At 39.6% G+C, this 24,330-nt stretch overlaps 1 protein-coding gene across 1 annotated transcript in view; it reads left to right on the top strand.

Moving 5' to 3' along the window:
• LOC106586343 (inactive phospholipase C-like protein 1) overlaps positions 1-24,330 on the top strand; it is a 147,967-nt gene that overhangs the window by 80,634 nt on the left and 43,003 nt on the right. The window contains exons 2-4 of the mRNA XM_014173528.2: positions 4,643-4,717; positions 4,889-5,176; positions 5,469-5,756. Coding sequence (XP_014029003.2) covers positions 4,643-4,717; positions 4,889-5,176; positions 5,469-5,756 — 651 coding nt within the window. The remainder of the gene's footprint in view (positions 1-4,642; positions 4,718-4,888; positions 5,177-5,468; positions 5,757-24,330) is intronic.

Here is a 24,330-nt window from a genome sequence, read left to right as displayed (position 1 = left end):
GGGGGGATTAAAACTAACTGATAGATGTCCTTTTAGGCCAAACCGCAGTGCATTAACAATGTTGTCATGGTTTCCTGGAGGACAACATGTGTCACAATGACAGCGCTGGACGGGAGGGTCGACCTGTTTTCCCATGCCCTGTAGGGGAACTAATGCCACATACCATGATGCAAGGCCCATCGCTCCTATTATTGATGAGCCCTGGACAGTCTGACAACACCCCCCCCGCTCTGCCCTGTCCACCTAAATCCCTGCTGACCTGGTTCATACTAAGCCTGGGTGTCTGTCCACACATTGTCCAAGCCTCCATCTTAAAAAAAAAATATTGTCTAACAGAATTGGAAACAACAGATACTAGATCAAACTGTCTCTTCTCCAGGTCAGCTGAACATGAAAAAACTAGAAACTAGGGGTCACAGTCAGGTCAGCTGGGTGGTCAGAGAATAGTTGATGTGGGAGTATAGCCTGACTGATGGTCCAGAAATTTCTGTCCAGGTTTGAGCTACCACCTAGCCCTGTCGCTGCCTGTCTCCTCAGGGGAGGAGCTACAGTATGTCTCTCTGCTAGCAGAGGAAGGATCTGGAACTCAGGTTCCTGTACTGTGTATTATTGATCAGGATGTCAACTTACACCAGCTCTATATTTAATCATTCACTCAGTCAGGCCACACACACACTGCTCTGTGTGGTTTAGTGTGTGTGGGTAGTCAAGTTGTACTCTGAGTCCAACTGCATCCCAAGAGGTAGTGGGAAACACTCCCATTTCCAAATCCCTTCCATCTCTAAAGTAGACTGTGCAGTAGATGACGTAGGACAGCCAGGATGTAATATTTGATGATGATGTGCTAGGCTAGTAGTAGGACAGCCAGGATGTAATATTTGATGATGATGTTCTAGGCTAGTAGTAGGACAGCCAGGATGTAATATTTGATGATGATGTTCTAGGCTAGTAGTAGGACAGCCAGGATGTAATATTTGATGATGATGTTCTAGGCTAGTAGTAGGACAGCCAGGATGTAATATTTGATGATGATGTGCTAGGCTAGTAGTAGGACAGCCAGGATGTTATATTTGATGATGATGTGCTAGGCTAGTAGTAGGACAGCCAGGATGTTATATTTGATGATGATGTGCTAGGCTAGTAGTAGGACAGCCAGAATGTAATATTTGATGATGATGTGCTAGGCTAGTAGTAGGACAGCCAGGATGTAATATTTGATGATGATGTTCTAGGCTAGTAGTAGGACAGCCAGGATGTAATATTTGATGATGATGTGCTAGGCTAGCAGTAGGACAGCCAGGATGTAATATTTGATGACGATGTGCTAGGCTAGTAGTAGGACAGCCAGGATGTAATATTTGATGATGATGTGCTAGGCTAGTAGTAGGACAGCCAGGATGTAATATTTGATGACGATGTGCTAGGCTAGTAGTAGGACAGCCAGGATGTAATATTTGATGACGATGTGCTAGGCTAGTAGTAGGACAGCCAGGATGTAATATTTGATGATGATGTTCTAGGCTAGTAGTAGGACAGCCAGGATGTAATATTTGATGATGATGTGCTAGGCTAGTAGTAGGACAGCCAGGATGTAATATTTGATGATGATGTGCTAGGCTAGTAGTAGGACAGCCAGGATGTAATATTTGATGATGATGTGCTAGGCTAGCAGTAGGACAGCCAGGATGTAATATTTGATGATGATGTGCTAGGCTAGTAGTAGGACAGCCAGGATGTAATATTTGATGACGATGTGCTAGGCTAGTAGTAGGACAGCCAGGATGTTATATTTGATGATGATGTGCTAGGCTAGTAGTAGGACAGCCAGGATGTAATATTTGATGATGATGTGCTAGGCTAGTAGTAGGACAGCCAGGATGTAATATTTGATGATGATGTGCTAGGCTAGTAGTAGGACAGCCAGGATGTAATATTTGATGACGATGTGCTAGGCTAGTAGTAGGACAGCCAGAATGTAATATTTGATGACGATGTGCTAGGCTAGTAGTAGGACAGCCAGAATGTAATATTTGATGACGATGTGCTAGGCTAGTAGTAGGACAGCCAGGATGTTATATTTGATGACGATGTGCTAGGCTAGTAGTAGGACAGCCAGGATGTTATATTTGATGATGATGTTCTAGGCTAGTAGTAGGACAGCCAGGATGTAATATTTGATGATGATGTTCTAGGCTAGTAGTAGGACAGCCAGGATGTTATATTTGATGATGATGTTCTAGGCTAGTAGTAGGACAGCCAGGATGTTATATTTGATGATGATGTGCTAGGCTAGTAGTAGGACAGCCAGGATGTAATATTTGATGATGATGTGCTAGGCTAGTAGTAGGACAGCCAGGATGTTATATTTGATGATGATGTGCTAGGCTAGTAGTAGGACAGCCAGGATGTAATATTTGATGATGATGTTCTAGGCTAGTAGTAGGACAGCCAGGATGTTATATTTGATGATGATGTTCTAGGCTAGTAGTAGGACAGCCAGGATGTAATATTTGATGATGATGTTCTAGGCTAGTAGTAGGACAGCCAGGATGTTATATTTGATGATGATGTGCTAGGCTAGTAGTAGGACAGCCAGGATGTAATATTTGATGATGATGTGCTAGGCTAGTAGTAGGACAGCCAGGATGTAATATTTGATGACGATGTGCTAGGCTAGTAGTAGGACAGCCAGGATGTAATATTTGATGATGATGTGCTAGGCTAGTAGTAGGACAGCCAGGATGTAATATTTGATGATGATGTGCTAGGCTAGTAGTAGGACAGCCAGGATGTAATATTTGATGATGATGTGCTTTGCTAGCAGTAGGACAGCCAGGATGTAATATTTGATGATGATGTGCTAGGCTAGCAGTAGGACAGCCAGGATGTAATATTTGATGATGATGTGCTAGGCTAGTAGTAGGACAGCCAGGATGTAATATTTGATGATGATGTGCTTTGCTAGCAGTAGGACAGCCAGGATGTTATATTTGATGATGATGTGCTAGGCTAGTAGTAGGACAGCCAGGATGTAATATTTGATGATGATGTGCTAGGCTAGCAGTAGGACAGCCAGGATGTAATATTTGATGATGATGTGCTAGGCTAGTAGTAGGACAGCCAGGATGTAATATTTGATGATGATGTACTAGGCTAGTAGTAGTAAAGCCATTATGTGTTGCTGTGGGTTTGAGGTATTAGGACAGAAATAGACTGAAAGCTCCCCATCCCTAATAGTAAACCAGGATCAGGTGATTTAGCTAGATCCAAGCCATTATTTACGCCAGACGGTAACACTCCTACAATCTGGGTTCAAATTCTATTTTTTAGTCATTTTTTTTTCATGCTTGGAACCAATAGAATAGTCGCAAGAGTTAAAAACCAACCAGTCTTGCAAACCTGCCCGTCTGGCAAAGATTTAAAATATTTAAAATAGTATTTGAACGCAGGTCTGCAGCTCTGTTACAACCCGGCTGGTTGCTACAGTATTGTGCAGCCCTGGCCGCATGCTTTGAATCAATGGTGGAAATGTCATTACAGTAACAAAAGGCTGCACTTAGAGTCTGTCAGTCAGTGCTGTCTGTACAACCCCATAATTACATGACAGCAGGATGAAAGTGCTCTGTCTGGCTCTGGTGGTGCTGGTACCACACACATTTTTCCTGGTTTGAATTCCTTATCATCAGTAATATTGCACAAAGGCTGGAATTCATATCGAAACACATTGTCACTTTTACACATTGTCTTCATTTACAAACCACTGCCTGTGCACACACACTTGTTATTCTGAAAACTGGATTTGTATTAACCTGTGTGGGAAGTCTTCCTGGTAGTAATGTCATATGTTTTACCTCACCCTCTTTTTGACCATGGAGAAAAAGCTACTGCTTATAAACTGAGATGTGGATTTGAAAGAATCGAACTTATAAGTCTTATTATACCTATGTGGTTTTTGAAAACCTTGAAGAGCATATTGTGTTATAATGGCCAGCTGAGAGAGAGAGGGACAGCAGGAGGGACAGAGAGAGAGAGAGAGAGAGAGAGAGACAGAGACCTGTTGCATTGGCACCAGCCCTGACATTTCAGCACCCAGTGACGATAGAGCTGTCTTCTTCCCACCTGTCAATCAATCAGCTGTCCTCTGGAGACTGAAAGATGCAGGAAGCAGCGAGAACAGATGTGTGAGTGTAACACAGGAGATCTATTTTTGTGGGCCCTGTCAGCCCTAAGACCAAGCTCTGTACACTGTGTGAATCAGTGCTACATTATCACACAGGAAATGAAATGGGACAATTGATTTCCAGCACTCCAAGCCTGTGAAGATGAGTTCAGATTAGCAGACCTGTTATTTCAGGTGTCTGGCTTTAGGAGAGACAGACAGTGCAGCCGGGGTTACAAAAACATAATCATTCACAGGGATATTACTGATGGCTTTCATAGCTACCTCATTATTACTTATTTCCGCTCTACATTCTTCTGTTGGGCCCCATGTCCACATAAGTCTCTACTCCTATTGTAATTATGTCAGTTGATGGGATATACCTACCTGTAATGTTCGTCTTGACACTTCTAAACATAGCCTGTAGGATAAGTAGACTTGTCTGCCTGTCTCACTCTCTGCTCTTCTCTGTGTTTTACCCAGGATCCTTCAATGCACAAGTTGGCCGGCGGGCGCAAGAAGACAGTGTCCTTCAGTAGCATACCCTCAGAGAAGAAGGTTCGTTTTTAGTTTCTCAAAAAATGAAATGAAAATGAAATGAAAATGAAATGGGTAACACTTTATTTGACCTACATATGGATTTCAAAACGCTTTCATAAGTCATTCATAACCGATTCATAAGGAGGACAAGGATTCAATTGAAATGTATTCTCCTTCCCCCTCCTCCAGGTGAGCAGCGCGGCCGACTGCCTGGCCTTCATGCAGGGGGGCTGTGAGCTGAAGAAGGTGCGTCCCAACTCCCGGATCTACAGTCGTTTCTACACCCTGGACCTGGACCTCAGCTGCCTGCGCTGGGAGCCCTCTAAGAAGGATGGGGAGCGCGCTCGCCTGGACATGGCCACTATCAGGGAGGTTAGGACGGGGAAGAGCACTGAGACCTTCCTCCATAACGGACCTGCTGCAGAACACCTGGCTGAGGAGGCTGCCTTCTCTATTATCCACGGGGATGACTACCAGGTAGGAGGGGAAGAGGGGCAGACACTAACCTGGTCCCAGATCAGTTTGTGCTGCCTTGACAACTCCTTTGGGAATTGTGATGCCAAGTAGTTGGCAAGAGAGCAGAAACAGACTGGCAGTCAGGCAAAGGCAGATAACACTGAGGTTTTTAAATCATCATAGACAGCCTTTGTGTTTTTAATGATATTACTTTATTAATCTCTTTTATCTCCTTTTTCCAAATGTTTTTAATTTGATGGTTTTACTTGAGAAAACTTTTAGATTTAATGTGATGTGTATTTGTATGTCCCAGTCTCTGGACCTGGTGGCTCTTTCAGCCGACGTGGCCAACATCTGGGTGACAGGGCTCCGTTACCTGGTGTCCCACCCCTCTGCCATCGGGCATGGAGGGGGGGCAGGCGGGGGAGGAGGTCTGGGAGAGGGGAGCATCATAGGGGAGGGTAGCCTCGGCAGTAAGATGAGGAGTGAATGGCTGGCCGCAGAGTTTGCCGAGGTGGATGAAGACGGGTATGGGATCGTCTCAGAGGATACGGCCGTGGCAACCATCTGTAAGCTGTGTCCTGGCATCAAGGAGGCTAAGGTGAGTGTCTGTGTGCGTATGCTTGTACAGTATGTGTGTGTGTGTGTGTGTGTGTGTGTGTGTGTGTGTGTGTGTGTGTGTGTGCGCGTGTGCATGTGAGTGTACAGTTACACTAGAGAGAGAGCAATGGTCTAGCTTGAAATAGAAAACACGATTGTCTTCATAGCTGCCTAACCATCTGTAAGGTCTGTCATGGCATCAAGGAAGCTGAGGTAAGAGGACGGGTAGTAACATTAGAGGAAGTAGAAAGGTTTAGAGATGATCAGGGTTGAGGTCTATTCCGTTTCCAATTCAGTTAATTATCGCACTTTGTTTTCTGTTGAACTACCCCCAACCCTGATAATGATGATAGCAACAGTTAGTATAACAGCTTTAATGACAAAAATGATTGTCTTCATAGCTATATGTAATGTAGAAATGAACATGCTGTAGGTGGATATCTAATGTAGAAATGGAACATGCTGTAGGTGGATATCCAGTGTAGAAATGGAACATGCTGTAGGTGGATATCTAGTGTAGAAATGGAACATGCTGTAGGTGGATATCTAATGTAGAAATGGAACATGCTGTAGGTGGATATCTAATGTAGAAATGAACATGCTGTAGGTGGATATCCAGTGTAGAAATGGAACATGCTGTAGGTGGATATCTAGTGTAGAAATGGAACATGCTGTAGGTGGATATCCAGTGTAGAAATGGAACATGCTGTAGGTGGATATCTAGTGTAGAAATGAACATGCTGTAGGTGGATATCCAGTGTAGAAATGGAACATGCTGTAGGTGGATATCTAGTGTAGAAATGGAACATGCTGTAGGTGGATATCCAGTGTAGAAATGGAACATGCTGTAGGTGGATATCTAGTGTATAAATGGAACATGCTGTAGGTGGATATCTAATGTATAAATGGAACATGCTGTAGGTGGATATCTAGTGTATAACTGGAACATGCTGTAGGTGGATATCTAATGTATAAATGGAACATGCTGTAGGTGGATATCTAGTGTATAACTGGAACATGCTGTAGGTGGATATCTAGTGTAGAAATGGAACATGCTGTAGGTGGATATCTAATGTATAAATGGAACATGCTGTAGGTGGATATCCAGTGTAGAAATGGAACATGCTGTAGGTGGATATCCAGTGTAGAAATGGAACATGCTGTAGGTGGATATCTAGTGTATACCTGGAACATGTTGTAGGTGGATATCTAGTGTAGAAATGAACATGCTGTAGGTGGATATCTAGTGTAGAAATGGAACATGCTGTAGGTGGATATCTAATGTAGAAATGAACATGCTGTAGGTGGATATCTAATGTAGAAATGAACATGCTGTAGGTGGATATCTAGTGTAGAAATGGAACATGCTGTAGGTGGATATCTAGTGTATAACTGGAACATGCTGTAGGTGGATATCTAATGTAGAAATGAACATGCTGTAGGTGGATATCTAGTGTAGAAATGGAACATGCTTTAGGTGGATATCTAATGTAGAAATGGAACATGCTGTAGGTGGATATCTAGTGTAGAAATGGAACATGCTGTAGGTGGATATCTAATGTAGAAATGGAACATGCTGTAGGTGGATATCTAGTGTAGAAATGAACATGCTGTAGGTGGATATCTAATGTAGAAATGGAATATGCTGTAGGTGGATATCTAGTGTAGAAATGGAACATGCTGTAGGTGGATATCTAGTGTAGAAATGGAACATGCTGTAGGTGGATATCTAATGTAGAAATGGAACATGCTGTAGGTGGATATCTAATGTAGAAATGAACATGCTGTAGGTGGATATCTAGTGTAGAAATGAACATGCTGTAGGTGGATATCTAATGTAGAAATGGAACATGCTGTAGGTGGATATCTAGTGTATAAATGGAACATGCTGTAGGTGGATATCTAGTGTATAACTGGAACATGCTGTAGGTGGATATCTAGTGTATAACTGGAACATGCTGTAGGTGGATATCTAGTGTATAACTGGAACATGCTGTAGGTGGATATCTAATGTAGAAATGAAGATGCTGTAGGTGGATATCTAGTGTAGAACTGGAACATGCTGTAGGTGGATATCTAATGTAGAAATGAAGATGCTGTAGGTGGATATCTAGTGTAGAAATGGAACATGCTGTAGGTGGATATCTAGTGTATACCTGGAACATGTTGTAGGTGGATATCTAGTGTAGAAATGAACATGCTGTAGGTGGATATCTAGTGTAGAAATGGAACATGCTGTAGGTGGATATCTAGTGTATAACTGGAACATGCTGTAGGTGGATATCTAATGTAGAAATGAACATGCTGTAGGTGAATATCTAGTGTAGAAATGGAACATGCTTTAGGTGGATATCTAGTGTAGAAATGGAACATGCTGTAGGTGGATATCTAATGTAGAAATGGAACATGCTGTAGGTGGATATCTAATGTAGAAATGAACATGCTGTAGGTGGATATCTAATGTAGAAATTAACATGCTGTAGGTGGATATCTAGTGTAGAAATGGAACATGCTGTAGGTGGATATCTAGTGTATAACTGGAACATGCTGTAGGTGGATATCTAATGTAGAAATGAACATGCTGTAGGTGGATATCTAGTGTAGAAATGGAACATGCTGTAGGTGGATATCTAGTGTATAAATGAACATGCTGTAGGTGGATATCTAATGTAGAAATGAACATGCTGTAGGTGGATATCTAATGTAGAAATGGAACATGCTGTAGGTGGATATCTAGTGTAGAAATGGAACATTCTGTAGGTGGATATCTAGTGTAGAAATGGAACATGCTGTAGGTGGATATCTAGTGTATAAATGAACATGCTGTAGGTGGATATCTAATGTAGAAATGAACATGCTGTAGGTGGATATCTAATGTAGAAATGGAACATGCTGTAGGTGGATATCTAGTGTATAAATGGAACATGCTGTAGGTGGATATCTAGTGTATAACTGGAACATGCTGTAGGTGGATATCTAGTGTATAACTGGAACATGCTGTAGGTGGATATCTACTGTATAACTGGAACATGCTGTAGGTGGATATCTAATGTAGAAATGAAGATGCTGTAGGTGGATATCTAGTGTAGAAATGGAACATGCTGTAGGTGGATATCTAGTGTATAAATGGAACATGCTGTAGGTGGATATCTAAGGTAGAAATGGAACATGCTGTAGGTGGATATCTAGTGTAGAAATGAACATGCTGTAGGTGGATATCTAATGTAGAAATGGAACATGCTGTAGGTGGATATCTAGTGTAGAAATGGAACATGCTGTAGGTGGATATCTAGTGTAGAAATGGAACATGCTGTAGGTGGATATCTAGTGTATAACTGGAACATGCTGTAGGTGGATATCTAGTGTATAACTGGAACATGCTGTAGGTGGATATCTAGTGTATAACTGGAACATGCTGTAGGTGGATATCTAGTGTATAACTGGAACATGCTGTAGGTGGATATCTAGTGTATAACTGGAACATGCTGTAGGTGGATATCTAATGTAGAAATGAAGATGCTATCTAGTGTATAACTGGAACATGCTGTAGGTGGATATCTAATGTAGAAATGGAACATGCTGTAGGTGGATATCTAGTGTATAAATGGAACATGCTGTAGGTGGATATCTAGTGTATAACTGGAACATGCTGTAGGTGGATATCTAGTGTATAACTGGAACATGCTGTAGGTGGATATCTACTGTATAACTGGAACATGCTGTAGGTGGATATCTAATGTAGAAATGAAGATGCTGTAGGTGGATATCTAGTGTAGAAATGGAACATGCTGTAGGTGGATATCTAGTGTATAAATGAACATGCTGTAGGTGGATATCTAGTGTATAAATGGAACATGCTGTTGGTGGATATCTAGTGTAGAAATGAACATGCTGTAGGTGGATATCTAGTGTAGAAATGGAACATGCTGTAGGTGGATATCTAATGTAGAAATGAACATGCTGTAGGTTGATATCTAGTGTAGAAATGGAACATGCTGTAGGTGGATATCTAATGTAGAAATGAACATGCTGTAGGTGGATATCCAGTGTAGAAATGAACATGCTGTAGGTGGATATCTAGTGTAGAAATGTAACATGCTGTAGGTGGATATCTAGTGTAGAAATGGAACATGCTGTAGGTGGATATCCAGTGTAGAAATGGAACATGCTGTAGGTGGATATCCAGTGTAGAAATGGAACATGCTGTAGGTGGATATCTAGTGTAGAAATGGAACATGCTGTAGGTGGATATCTAGTGTAGAAATGGAACATGCTGTAGGTGGATATCTAGTGTAGAAATGGAACATGCTGTAGGTGGATATCTAGTGTAGAAATGGAACATGCTGTAGGTGGATATCTAGTGTAGAAATGGAACATGCTGTAGGTGGATATCTAGTGTATAAATGAACATGCTGTAGGTGGATATCTAATGTAGAAATGGAACATGCTGTAGGTGGATATCTAATGTAGAAATGGAACATGCTGTAGGTGGATATCTAGTGTATAAATGAACATGCTGTAGGTGGATATCTAATGTAGAAATGAACATGCTGTAGGTGGATATCTAATGTAGAAATGAACATGCTGTAGGTGGATATCTAATGTAGAAATGGAACATGCTGTAGGTGGATATCTAGTGTAGAAATGGAACATTCTGTAGGTGGATATCTAGTGTAGAAATGTAACATGCTGTAGGTGGATATCTAGTGTATAAATGAACATGCTGTAGGTGGATATCTAATGTAGAAATGAACATGCTGTAGGTGGATATCTAATGTAGAAATGGAACATGCTGTAGGTGGATATCTAGTGTATAAATGGAACATGCTGTAGGTGGATATCCAGTGTAGAAATGGAACATGCTGTAGGTGGATATCCAGTGTAGAAATGGAACATGCTGTAGGTGGATATCTAGTGTAGAAATGGAACATGCTGTAGGTGGATATCTAGTGTATAAATGGAACATGCTGTAGGTGGATATCTAGTGTAGAAATGAACATGCTGTAGGTGGATATCTAGTGTAGAAATGGAACATGCTGTAGGTGGATATCTAATGTAGAAATGAACATGCTGTAGGTTGATATCTAGTGTAGAAATGGAACATGCTGTAGGTGGATATCTAATGTAGAAATGAACATGCTGTAGGTGGATATCCAGTGTAGAAATGAACATGCTGTAGGTGGATATCTAGTGTAGAAATGTAACATGCTGTAGGTGGATATCTAGTGTAGAAATGGAACATGCTGTAGGTGGATATCCAGTGTAGAAATGGAACATGCTGTAGGTGGATATCCAGTGTAGAAATGGAACATGCTGTAGGTGGATATCTAGTGTAGAAATGGAACATGCTGTAGGTGGATATCTAGTGTAGAAATGGAACATGCTGTAGGTGGATATCTAGTGTAGAAATGGAACATGCTGTAGGTGGATATCTAGTGTAGAAATGGAACATGCTGTAGGTGGATATCTAGTGTAGAAATGGAACATGCTGTAGGTGGATATCTAGTGTATAAATGAACATGCTGTAGGTGGATATCTAATGTAGAAATGGAACATGCTGTAGGTGGATATCTAATGTAGAAATGGAACATGCTGTAGGTGGATATCTAGTGTATAAATGAACATGCTGTAGGTGGATATCTAATGTAGAAATGAACATGCTGTAGGTGGATATCTAATGTAGAAATGAACATGCTGTAGGTGGATATCTAATGTAGAAATGGAACATGCTGTAGGTGGATATCTAGTGTAGAAATGGAACATTCTGTAGGTGGATATCTAGTGTAGAAATGTAACATGCTGTAGGTGGATATCTAGTGTATAAATGAACATGCTGTAGGTGGATATCTAATGTAGAAATGAACATGCTGTAGGTGGATATCTAATGTAGAAATGGAACATGCTGTAGGTGGATATCTAGTGTATAAATGGAACATGCTGTAGGTGGATATCTAGTGTATAACTGGAACATGCTGTAGGTGGATATCTAGTGTATAACTGGAACATGCTGTAGGTGGATATCTACTGTATAACTGGAACATGCTGTAGGTGGATATCTAATGTAGAAATGAAGATGCTGTAGGTGGATATCTAGTGTAGAAATGGAACATGCTGTAGGTGGATATCTAGTGTATAAATGGAACATGCTGTAGGTGGATATCTAACGTAGAAATGGAACATGCTGTAGGTGGATATCTAGTGTAGAAATGAACATGCTGTAGGTGGATATCTAATGTAGAAATGGAACATGCTGTAGGTGGATATCTAGTGTATAACTGGAACATGCTGTAGGTGGATATCTAGTGTAGAAATGGAACATGTTGTAGGTGGATATCTAGTGTAGAAATGAACATGCTGTAGGTGGATATCTAGTGTATAAATGGAACATGCTGTAGGTGGATATCTAGTGTATAAATGAACATGCTGTAGGTGGATATCTAGTGTATAAATGGAACATGCTGTAGGTGGATATCTAGTGTAGAAATGAACATGCTGTAGGTGGATATCTAGTGTAGAAATGAACATGCTGTAGGTGGATATCTAGTGTAGAAATGGAACATGCTGTAGGTGGATATCTAATGTAGAAATGAACATGCTGTAGATTGATATCTAGTGTAGAAATGGAACATGCTGTAGGTGGATATCTAATGTAGAAATGAACATGCTGTAGGTGGATATCCAGTGTAGAAATGAACATGCTGTAGGTGGATATCTAGTGTAGAAATGTAACATGCTGTAGGTGGATATCTAATGTAGAAATGAACATGCTGTAGGTGGATATCTAGTGTATAAATGGAACATGCTGTAGGTGGATATCCAGTGTAGAAATGGAACATGCTGTAGGTGGATATCTAGTGTAGAAATGGAACATGCTGTAGGTGGATATCTAGTGTAGAAATGGAACATGCTGTAGGTGGATATCTAGTGTAGAAATGGAACATGCTGTAAGTGGATATCTAGTGTAGAAATGGAACATGCTGTAGGTGGATATCTAATGTATAAATGAACATGCTGTAGGTGGATATCTAATGTAGAAATGAACATGCTGTAGGTGGATATCTAATGTAGAAATGGAACATGCTGTAGGTGGATATCCAGTGTAGAAATGGAACATGCTGTAGGTGGATATCTAGTGTAGAAATGGAACATGCTGTAGGTGGATATCTAGTGTAGAAATGGAACATGCTGTAGGTGGATATCTAGTGTAGAAATGGAACATGCTGTAGGTGGATATCTAGTGTAGAAATGGAACATGCTGTAGGTGGATATCTAGTGTATAAATGAACATGCTGTATGTGGATATCTAATGTAGAAATGGAACATGCTGTAGGTGGATATCTAATGTAGAAATGGAACATGCTGTAGGTGGATATATAGTGTATAAATTAACATGCTGTAGGTGGATATCGTGTGTATAAATGGAACATGCTGTAGGTGGATATCTAGTGTATAACTGGAACATGCTGTAGGTGGATATCTAGTGTATAACTGGAACATGCTGTAGGTGGATATCTAGTGTATAACTGGAACATGCTGTAGGTGGATATCTAATGTAGAAATGGAACATGCTGTAGGTGGATATCTAGTGTAGAAATGAACATGCTGTAGGTGGATATCTAATGTATAAATTAACATGCTGTAGATGCATATTTAAGGTAGAAATGGATCATGCTGTAGGTGGATATCTAGTGTAAAAATGAACATGCTGTAGGTGGATATCTAGTGTAGAAATGGAACATGCTGTAGGTGGATATCTAGTGTATACCTGGAACATGCTGTAGGTGGATATCTAGTGTAGAAATGGAACATGCTGTAGGTGGATATCTAGTGTAGAAATGGAACATGCTGTAGGTGGATATCTAGTGTAGAAATGGAACATGCTGTAGGTGGATATCTAGTGTAGAAATGGAACATGCTGTAGGTGGATATCTAATGTAGAAATGGAACATGCTGTAGGTGGATATCTAGTGTAGAAATGGAACATGCTGTAGGTGGATATCTAGTGTATAAATGGAACATGCTGTAGGTGGATATCTAGTGTAGAAATGAACATGCTGTAGGTGGATATCTAGTGTAGAAATGGAACATGCTGTAGGTGGATATCTAATGTAGAAATGAACATGCTGTAGGTTGATATCTAGTGTAGAAATGGAACATGCTGTAGGTGGATATCTAATGTAGAAATGAACATGCTGTAGGTGGATATCCAGTGTAGAAATGAACATGCTGTAGGTGGATATCTAGTGTAGAAATGTAACATGCTGTAGGTGGATATCTAGTGTATAAATGGAACATGCTGTAGGTGGATATCTAGTGTATAACTGGAACATGCTGTAGGTGGATATCTAGTGTATAACTGGAACATGCTGTAGGTGGATATCTACTGTATAACTGGAACATGCTGTAGGTGGATATCTAATGTAGAAATGAAGATGCTGTAGGTGGATATCTAGTGTAGAAATGGAACATGCTGTAGGTGGATATCTAGTGTATAAATGGAACATGCTGTAGGTGGATATCTAAGGTAGAAATGGAACATGCTGTAGGTGGATATCTAGTGTAGAAATGAACATGCTGTAGGTGGATATCTAATGTAGAAATGGAACATGCTGTAGGTGGATATCTAGTGTAGAAATGGAACATGCTGTAGGTGGATATCTAGTGTAGAAATGGAACATGCTGTAGGTGGATATCTAGTGTATAACTGGAACATGCTGTAGGTGGATATCTAGTGTATAACTGGAACATGCTGTAGGTGGATATCTAGTGTATAACTGGAACATGCTGTAGGTGGATATCTAGTGTATAACTGGAACATGCTGTAGGTGGATATCTAGTGTATAACTGGAACATGCTGTAGGTGGATATCTAATGTAGAAATGAAGATGCTATCTAGTGTATAACTGGAACATGCTGTAGGTGGATATCTAATGTAGAAATGGAACATGCTGTAGGTGGATATCTAGTGTATAAATGGAACATGCTGTAGGTGGATATCTAGTGTATAACTGGAACATGCTGTAGGTGGATATCTAGTGTATAACTGGAACATGCTGTAGGTGGATATCTACTGTATAACTGGAACATGCTGTAGGTGGATATCTAATGTAGAAATGAAGATGCTGTAGGTGGATATCTAGTGTAGAAATGGAACATGCTGTAGGTGGATATCTAGTGTATAAATGAACATGCTGTAGGTGGATATCTAGTGTATAAATGGAACATGCTGTTGGTGGATATCTAGTGTAGAAATGAACATGCTGTAGGTGGATATCTAGTGTAGAAATGGAACATGCTGTAGGTGGATATCTAATGTAGAAATGAACATGCTGTAGGTTGATATCTAGTGTAGAAATGGAACATGCTGTAGGTGGATATCTAATGTAGAAATGAACATGCTGTAGGTGGATATCCAGTGTAGAAATGAACATGCTGTAGGTGGATATCTAGTGTAGAAATGTAACATGCTGTAGGTGGATATCTAGTGTAGAAATGGAACATGCTGTAGGTGGATATCCAGTGTAGAAATGGAACATGCTGTAGGTGGATATCCAGTGTAGAAATGGAACATGCTGTAGGTGGATATCTAGTGTAGAAATGGAACATGCTGTAGGTGGATATCTAGTGTAGAAATGGAACATGCTGTAGGTGGATATCTAGTGTAGAAATGGAACATGCTGTAGGTGGATATCTAGTGTAGAAATGGAACATGCTGTAGGTGGATATCTAGTGTAGAAATGGAACATGCTGTAGGTGGATATCTAGTGTATAAATGAACATGCTGTAGGTGGATATCTAATGTAGAAATGGAACATGCTGTAGGTGGATATCTAATGTAGAAATGGAACATGCTGTAGGTGGATATCTAGTGTATAAATGAACATGCTGTAGGTGGATATCTAATGTAGAAATGAACATGCTGTAGGTGGATATCTAATGTAGAAATGAACATGCTGTAGGTGGATATCTAATGTAGAAATGGAACATGCTGTAGGTGGATATCTAGTGTAGAAATGGAACATTCTGTAGGTGGATATCTAGTGTAGAAATGTAACATGCTGTAGGTGGATATCTAGTGTATAAATGAACATGCTGTAGGTGGATATCTAATGTAGAAATGAACATGCTGTAGGTGGATATCTAATGTAGAAATGGAACATGCTGTAGGTGGATATCTAGTGTATAAATGGAACATGCTGTAGGTGGATATCCAGTGTAGAAATGGAACATGCTGTAGGTGGATATCCAGTGTAGAAATGGAACATGCTGTAGGTGGATATCTAGTGTAGAAATGGAACATGCTGTAGGTGGATATCTAGTGTATAAATGGAACATGCTGTAGGTGGATATCTAGTGTAGAAATGAACATGCTGTAGGTGGATATCTAGTGTAGAAATGGAACATGCTGTAGGTGGATATCTAATGTAGAAATGAACATGCTGTAGGTTGATATCTAGTGTAGAAATGGAACATGCTGTAGGTGGATATCTAATGTAGAAATGAACATGCTGTAGGTGGATATCCAGTGTAGAAATGAACATGCTGTAGGTGGATATCTAGTGTAGAAATGTAACATGCTGTAGGTGGATATCTAGTGTAGAAATGGAACATGCTGTAGGTGGATATCCAGTGTAGAAATGGAACATGCTGTAGGTGGATATCCAGTGTAGAAATGGAACATGCTGTAGGTGGATATCTAGTGTAGAAATGGAACATGCTGTAGGTGGATATCTAGTGTAGAAATGGAACATGCTGTAGGTGGATATCTAGTGTAGAAATGGAACATGCTGTAGGTGGATATCTAGTGTAGAAATGGAACATGCTGTAGGTGGATATCTAGTGTAGAAATGGAACATGCTGTAGGTGGATATCTAGTGTATAAATGAACATGCTGTAGGTGGATATCTAATGTAGAAATGGAACATGCTGTAGGTGGATATCTAATGTAGAAATGGAACATGCTGTAGGTGGATATCTAGTGTATAAATGAACATGCTGTAGGTGGATATCTAATGTAGAAATGAACATGCTGTAGGTGGATATCTAATGTAGAAATGAACATGCTGTAGGTGGATATCTAATGTAGAAATGGAACATGCTGTAGGTGGATATCTAGTGTAGAAATGGAACATTCTGTAGGTGGATATCTAGTGTAGAAATGTAACATGCTGTAGGTGGATATCTAGTGTATAAATGAACATGCTGTAGGTGGATATCTAATGTAGAAATGAACATGCTGTAGGTGGATATCTAATGTAGAAATGGAACATGCTGTAGGTGGATATCTAGTGTATAAATGGAACATGCTGTAGGTGGATATCTAGTGTATAACTGGAACATGCTGTAGGTGGATATCTAGTGTATAACTGGAACATGCTGTAGGTGGATATCTACTGTATAACTGGAACATGCTGTAGGTGGATATCTAATGTAGAAATGAAGATGCTGTAGGTGGATATCTAGTGTAGAAATGGAACATGCTGTAGGTGGATATCTAGTGTATAAATGGAACATGCTGTAGGTGGATATCTAACGTAGAAATGGAACATGCTGTAGGTGGATATCTAGTGTAGAAATGAACATGCTGTAGGTGGATATCTAATGTAGAAATGGAACATGCTGTAGGTGGATATCTAGTGTATAACTGGAACATGCTGTAGGTGGATATCTAGTGTAGAAATGGAACATGTTGTAGGTGGATATCTAGTGTAGAAATGAACATGCTGTAGGTGGATATCTAGTGTATAAATGGAACATGCTGTAGGTGGATATCTAGTGTATAAATGAACATGCTGTAGGTGGATATCTAGTGTATAAATGGAACATGCTGTAGGTGGATATCTAGTGTAGAAATGAACATGCTGTAGGTGGATATCTAGTGTAGAAATGAACATGCTGTAGGTGGATATCTAGTGTAGAAATGGAACATGCTGTAGGTGGATATCTAATGTAGAAATGAACATGCTGTAGATTGATATCTAGTGTAGAAATGGAACATGCTGTAGGTGGATATCTAATGTAGAAATGAACATGCTGTAGGTGGATATCCAGTGTAGAAATGAACATGCTGTAGGTGGATATCTAGTGTAGAAATGTAACATGCTGTAGGTGGATATCTAATGTAGAAATGAACATGCTGTAGGTGGATATCTAGTGTATAAATGGAACATGCTGTAGGTGGATATCCAGTGTAGAAATGGAACATGCTGTAGGTGGATATCTAGTGTAGAAATGGAACATGCTGTAGGTGGATATCTAGTGTAGAAATGGAACATGCTGTAGGTGGATATCTAGTGTAGAAATGGAACATGCTGTAAGTGGATATCTAGTGTAGAAATGGAACATGCTGTAGGTGGATATCTAATGTATAAATGAACATGCTGTAGGTGGATATCTAATGTAGAAATGAACATGCTGTAGGTGGATATCTAATGTAGAAATGGAACATGCTGTAGGTGGATATCCAGTGTAGAAATGGAACATGCTGTAGGTGGATATCTAGTGTAGAAATGGAACATGCTGTAGGTGGATATCTAGTGTAGAAATGGAACATGCTGTAGGTGGATATCTAGTGTAGAAATGGAACATGCTGTAGGTGGATATCTAGTGTAGAAATGGAACATGCTGTAGGTGGATATCTAGTGTATAAATGAACATGCTGTATGTGGATATCTAATGTAGAAATGGAACATGCTGTAGGTGGATATCTAATGTAGAAATGGAACATGCTGTAGGTGGATATATAGTGTATAAATTAACATGCTGTAGGTGGATATCGTGTGTATAAATGGAACATGCTGTAGGTGGATATCTAGTGTATAACTGGAACATGCTGTAGGTGGATATCTAGTGTATAACTGGAACATGCTGTAGGTGGATATCTAGTGTATAACTGGAACATGCTGTAGGTGGATATCTAATGTAGAAATGGAACATGCTGTAGGTGGATATCTAGTGTAGAAATGAACATGCTGTAGGTGGATATCTAATGTATAAATTAACATGCTGTAGATGCATATTTAAGGTAGAAATGGATCATGCTGTAGGTGGATATCTAGTGTAAAAATGAACATGCTGTAGGTGGATATCTAGTGTAGAAATGGAACATGCTGTAGGTGGATATCTAGTGTATACCTGGAACATGCTGTAGGTGGATATCTAGTGTAGAAATGGAACATGCTGTAGGTGGATATCTAGTGTAGAAATGGAACATGCTGTAGGTGGATATCTAGTGTAGAAATGGAACATGCTGTAGGTGGATATCTAGTGTAGAAATGGAACATGCTGTAGGTGGATATCTAATGTAGAAATGGAACATGCTGTAGGTGGATATCTAGTGTAGAAATGGAACATGCTGTAGGTGGATATCTAGTGTATAAATGGAACATGCTGTAGGTGGATATCTAGTGTAGAAATGAACATGCTGTAGGTGGATATCTAGTGTAGAAATGGAACATGCTGTAGGTGGATATCTAATGTAGAAATGAACATGCTGTAGGTTGATATCTAGTGTAGAAATGGAACATGCTGTAGGTGGATATCTAATGTAGAAATGAACATGCTGTAGGTGGATATCCAGTGTAGAAATGAACATGCTGTAGGTGGATATCTAGTGTAGAAATGTAACATGCTGTAGGTGGATATCTAGTGTAGAAATGGAACATGCTGTAGGTGGATATCCAGTGTAGAAATGGAACATGCTGTAGGTGGATATCCAGTGTAGAAATGGAACATGCTGTAGGTGGATATCTAGTGTAGAAATGGAACATGCTGTAGGTGGATATCTAGTGTAGAAATGGAACATGCTGTAGGTGGATATCTAGTGTAGAAATGGAACATGCTGTAGGTGGATATCTAGTGTAGAAATGGAACATGCTGTAGGTGGATATCTAGTGTAGAAATGGAACATGCTGTAGGTGGATATCTAGTGTATAAATGAACATGCTGTAGGTGGATATCTAATGTAGAAATGGAACATGCTGTAGGTGGATATCTAATGTAGAAATGGAACATGCTGTAGGTGGATATCTAGTGTATAAATGAACATGCTGTAGGTGGATATCTAATGTAGAAATGAACATGCTGTAGGTGGATATCTAATGTAGAAATGAACATGCTGTAGGTGGATATCTAATGTAGAAATGGAACATGCTGTAGGTGGATATCTAGTGTAGAAATGGAACATTCTGTAGGTGGATATCTAGTGTAGAAATGTAACATGCTGTAGGTGGATATCTAGTGTATAAATGAACATGCTGTAGGTGGATATCTAATGTAGAAATGAACATGCTGTAGGTGGATATCTAATGTAGAAATGGAACATGCTGTAGGTGGATATCTAGTGTATAAATGGAACATGCTGTAGGTGGATATCTAGTGTATAACTGGAACATGCTGTAGGTGGATATCTAGTGTATAACTGGAACATGCTGTAGGTGGATATCTACTGTATAACTGGAACATGCTGTAGGTGGATATCTAATGTAGAAATGAAGATGCTGTAGGTGGATATCTAGTGTAGAAATGGAACATGCTGTAGGTGGATATCTAGTGTATAAATGGAACATGCTGTAGGTGGATATCTAACGTAGAAATGGAACATGCTGTAGGTGGATATCTAGTGTAGAAATGAACATGCTGTAGGTGGATATCTAATGTAGAAATGGAACATGCTGTAGGTGGATATCTAGTGTATAACTGGAACATGCTGTAGGTGGATATCTAGTGTAGAAATGGAACATGTTGTAGGTGGATATCTAGTGTAGAAATGAACATGCTGTAGGTGGATATCTAGTGTATAAATGGAACATGCTGTAGGTGGATATCTAGTGTATAAATGAACATGCTGTAGGTGGATATCTAGTGTATAAATGGAACATGCTGTAGGTGGATATCTAGTGTAGAAATGAACATGCTGTAGGTGGATATCTAGTGTAGAAATGAACATGCTGTAGGTGGATATCTAGTGTAGAAATGGAACATGCTGTAGGTGGATATCTAATGTAGAAATGAACATGCTGTAGATTGATATCTAGTGTAGAAATGGAACATGCTGTAGGTGGATATCTAATGTAGAAATGAACATGCTGTAGGTGGATATCCAGTGTAGAAATGAACATGCTGTAGGTGGATATCTAGTGTAGAAATGTAACATGCTGTAGGTGGATATCTAATGTAGAAATGAACATGCTGTAGGTGGATATCTAGTGTATAAATGGAACATGCTGTAGGTGGATATCCAGTGTAGAAATGGAACATGCTGTAGGTGGATATCTAGTGTAGAAATGGAACATGCTGTAGGTGGATATCTAGTGTAGAAATGGAACATGCTGTAGGTGGATATCTAGTGTAGAAATGGAACATGCTGTAAGTGGATATCTAGTGTAGAAATGGAACATGCTGTAGGTGGATATCTAATGTATAAATGAACATGCTGTAGGTGGATATCTAATGTAGAAATGAACATGCTGTAGGTGGATATCTAATGTAGAAATGGAACATGCTGTAGGTGGATATCCAGTGTAGAAATGGAACATGCTGTAGGTGGATATCTAGTGTAGAAATGGAACATGCTGTAGGTGGATATCTAGTGTAGAAATGGAACATGCTGTAGGTGGATATCTAGTGTAGAAATGGAACATGCTGTAGGTGGATATCTAGTGTAGAAATGGAACATGCTGTAGGTGGATATCTAGTGTATAAATGAACATGCTGTATGTGGATATCTAATGTAGAAATGGAACATGCTGTAGGTGGATATCTAATGTAGAAATGGAACATGCTGTAGGTGGATATATAGTGTATAAATTAACATGCTGTAGGTGGATATCGTGTGTATAAATGGAACATGCTGTAGGTGGATATCTAGTGTATAACTGGAACATGCTGTAGGTGGATATCTAGTGTATAACTGGAACATGCTGTAGGTGGATATCTAGTGTATAACTGGAACATGCTGTAGGTGGATATCTAATGTAGAAATGGAACATGCTGTAGGTGGATATCTAGTGTAGAAATGAACATGCTGTAGGTGGATATCTAATGTATAAATTAACATGCTGTAGATGCATATTTAAGGTAGAAATGGATCATGCTGTAGGTGGATATCTAGTGTAAAAATGAACATGCTGTAGGTGGATATCTAGTGTAGAAATGGAACATGCTGTAGGTGGATATCTAGTGTATACCTGGAACATGCTGTAGGTGGATATCTAGTGTAGAAATGGAACATGCTGTAGGTGGATATCTAGTGTAGAAATGGAACATGCTGTAGGTGGATATCTAGTGTAGAAATGGAACATGCTGTAGGTGGATATCTAGTGTAGAAATGGAACATGCTGTAGGTGGATATCTAATGTAGAAATGGAACATGCTGTAGGTGGATATCTAGTGTAGAAATGGAACATGCTGTAGGTGGATATCTAGTGTATAAATGAACATGCTGTAGGTGGATATCTAATGTAGAAATGGAACATGCTGTAGGTGGATATCTAATGTAGAAATGGAACATGCTGTAGGTGGATATATAGTGTATAAATTAACATGCAGTAGGTGGATAACTAGTGTATAACTGGAACATGCTGTAGGTGGATATCTAGTGTATAACTGGAACATGCTGTAGGTGGATATCTAGTGTATAACTGGAACATGCTGTAGGTGGATATCTAATGTAGAAATGGAACATGCTGTAGGTGGATATCTAATGTAGAAATGGAACATGCTGTAGGTGGATATCTAGTGTATAAATGGAACATGCTGTAGGTGGATATCTAATGTAGAAATGGAACCTGCTGTAGGTGGATATCTAATGTAGAAATGAACATGCTGTAGGTGGATATCTAATGTAGAAATGAACATGCTGTAGGTGGATATCTAATGTAGAAATGAACATGCTGTAGGTGGATATCTAATGTAGAAATGGAACATGCTGTAGGTAGATATCTAGTGTAGAAATGAACATGCTGTAGGTGGATATCTAGTGTAGAAATGAACATGCTGTAGGTGGATATCTAATGTAGAAATGAAGATGCTATCTAGTGTATAACTGGAACATGCTGTAGGTGGATATCTAGTGTAGAAATGGAACATGCTGTAGGTGGATATCTAGTGTATAAATGAACATGCTGTAGGTGGATATCTAGTGTATAAATGGAACATGCTGTAGGTGGATATCTAGTGTAGAAATGAACATGCTGTAGGTGGATATCTAATGTAGAAATGGAACATGCTGTAGGTGGATATCTAGTGTATAAATGAACATGCTGTAGGTGGATATCTAATGTAGAAATGAACATGCTGTAGGTGGATATCTAATGTAGAAATGAACATGCTGTAGGTGGATATCTAATGTAGAAATGGAACATGCTGTAGGTGGATATCTAGTGTAGAAATGGAACATTCTGTAGGTGGATATCTAGTGTAGAAATGTAACATGCTGTAGGTGGATATCTAGTGTATAAATGAACATGCTGTAGGTGGATGTCTAATGTAGAAATGAACATGCTGTAGGTGGATATCTAATGTAGAAATGGAACATGCTGTAGGTGGATATCTAGTGTATAAATGGAACATGCTGTAGGTGGATATCTAGTGTATAACTGGAACATGCTGTAGGTGGATATCTAGTGTATAACTGGAACATGCTGTAGGTGGATATCTACTGTATAACTGGAACATGCTGTAGGTGGATATCTAATGTAGAAATGAAGATGCTGTAGGTGGATATCTAGTGTAGAAATGGAACATACTGTAGGTGGATATCTAGTGTATAAATGGAACATGCTGTAGGTGGATATCTAACGTAGAAATGGAACATGCTGTAGGTGGATATCTAGTGTAGAAATGAACATGCTGTAGGTGGATATCTAATGTAGAAATGGAACATGCTGTAGGTGGATATCTAGTGTATAACTGGAACATGCTGTAGGTGGATATCTAGTGTAGAAATGGAACATGCTGTAGGTGGATATCTAGTGTATACCTGGAACATGTTGTAGGTGGATATCTAGTGTAGAAATGAACATGCTGTAGGTGGATATCTAGTGTAGAAATGGAACATGCTGTAGGTGGATATCTAGTGTATAAATGAACATGCTGTAGGTGGATATCTAGTGTATAAATGGAACATGCTGTAGGTGGATATCTAGTGTAGAAATGAACATGCTGTAGGTGGATATCTAGTGTAGAAATGGAACATGCTGTAGGTGGATATCTAATGTAGAAATGAACATGCTGTAGATTGATATCTAGTGTAGAAATGGAACATGCTGTAGGTGGATATCTAATGTAGAAATGAACATGCTGTAGGTGGATATCCAGTGTAGAAATGAACATGCTGTAGGTGGATATCTAGTGTAGAAATGTAACATGCTGTAGGTGGATATCTAATGTAGAAATGAACATGCTGTAGGTGGATATCTAGTGTATAAATGGAACATGCTGTAGGTGGATATCCAGTGTAGAAATGGAACATGCTGTAGGTGGATATCTAGTGTAGAAATGGAACATGCTGTAGGTGGATATCTAGTGTAGAAATGGAACATGCTGTAGGTGGATATCTAGTGTAGAAATGGAAC

This window comes from Salmo salar, chromosome ssa25 (genome assembly GCF_905237065.1).
Source record: "Salmo salar chromosome ssa25, Ssal_v3.1, whole genome shotgun sequence".
Taxonomy (NCBI): domain Eukaryota; kingdom Metazoa; phylum Chordata; class Actinopteri; order Salmoniformes; family Salmonidae; genus Salmo; species Salmo salar.
Note: the sequence above shows the minus strand (reverse complement) of the source record. Positions and strands in the feature narration are given on the sequence as shown.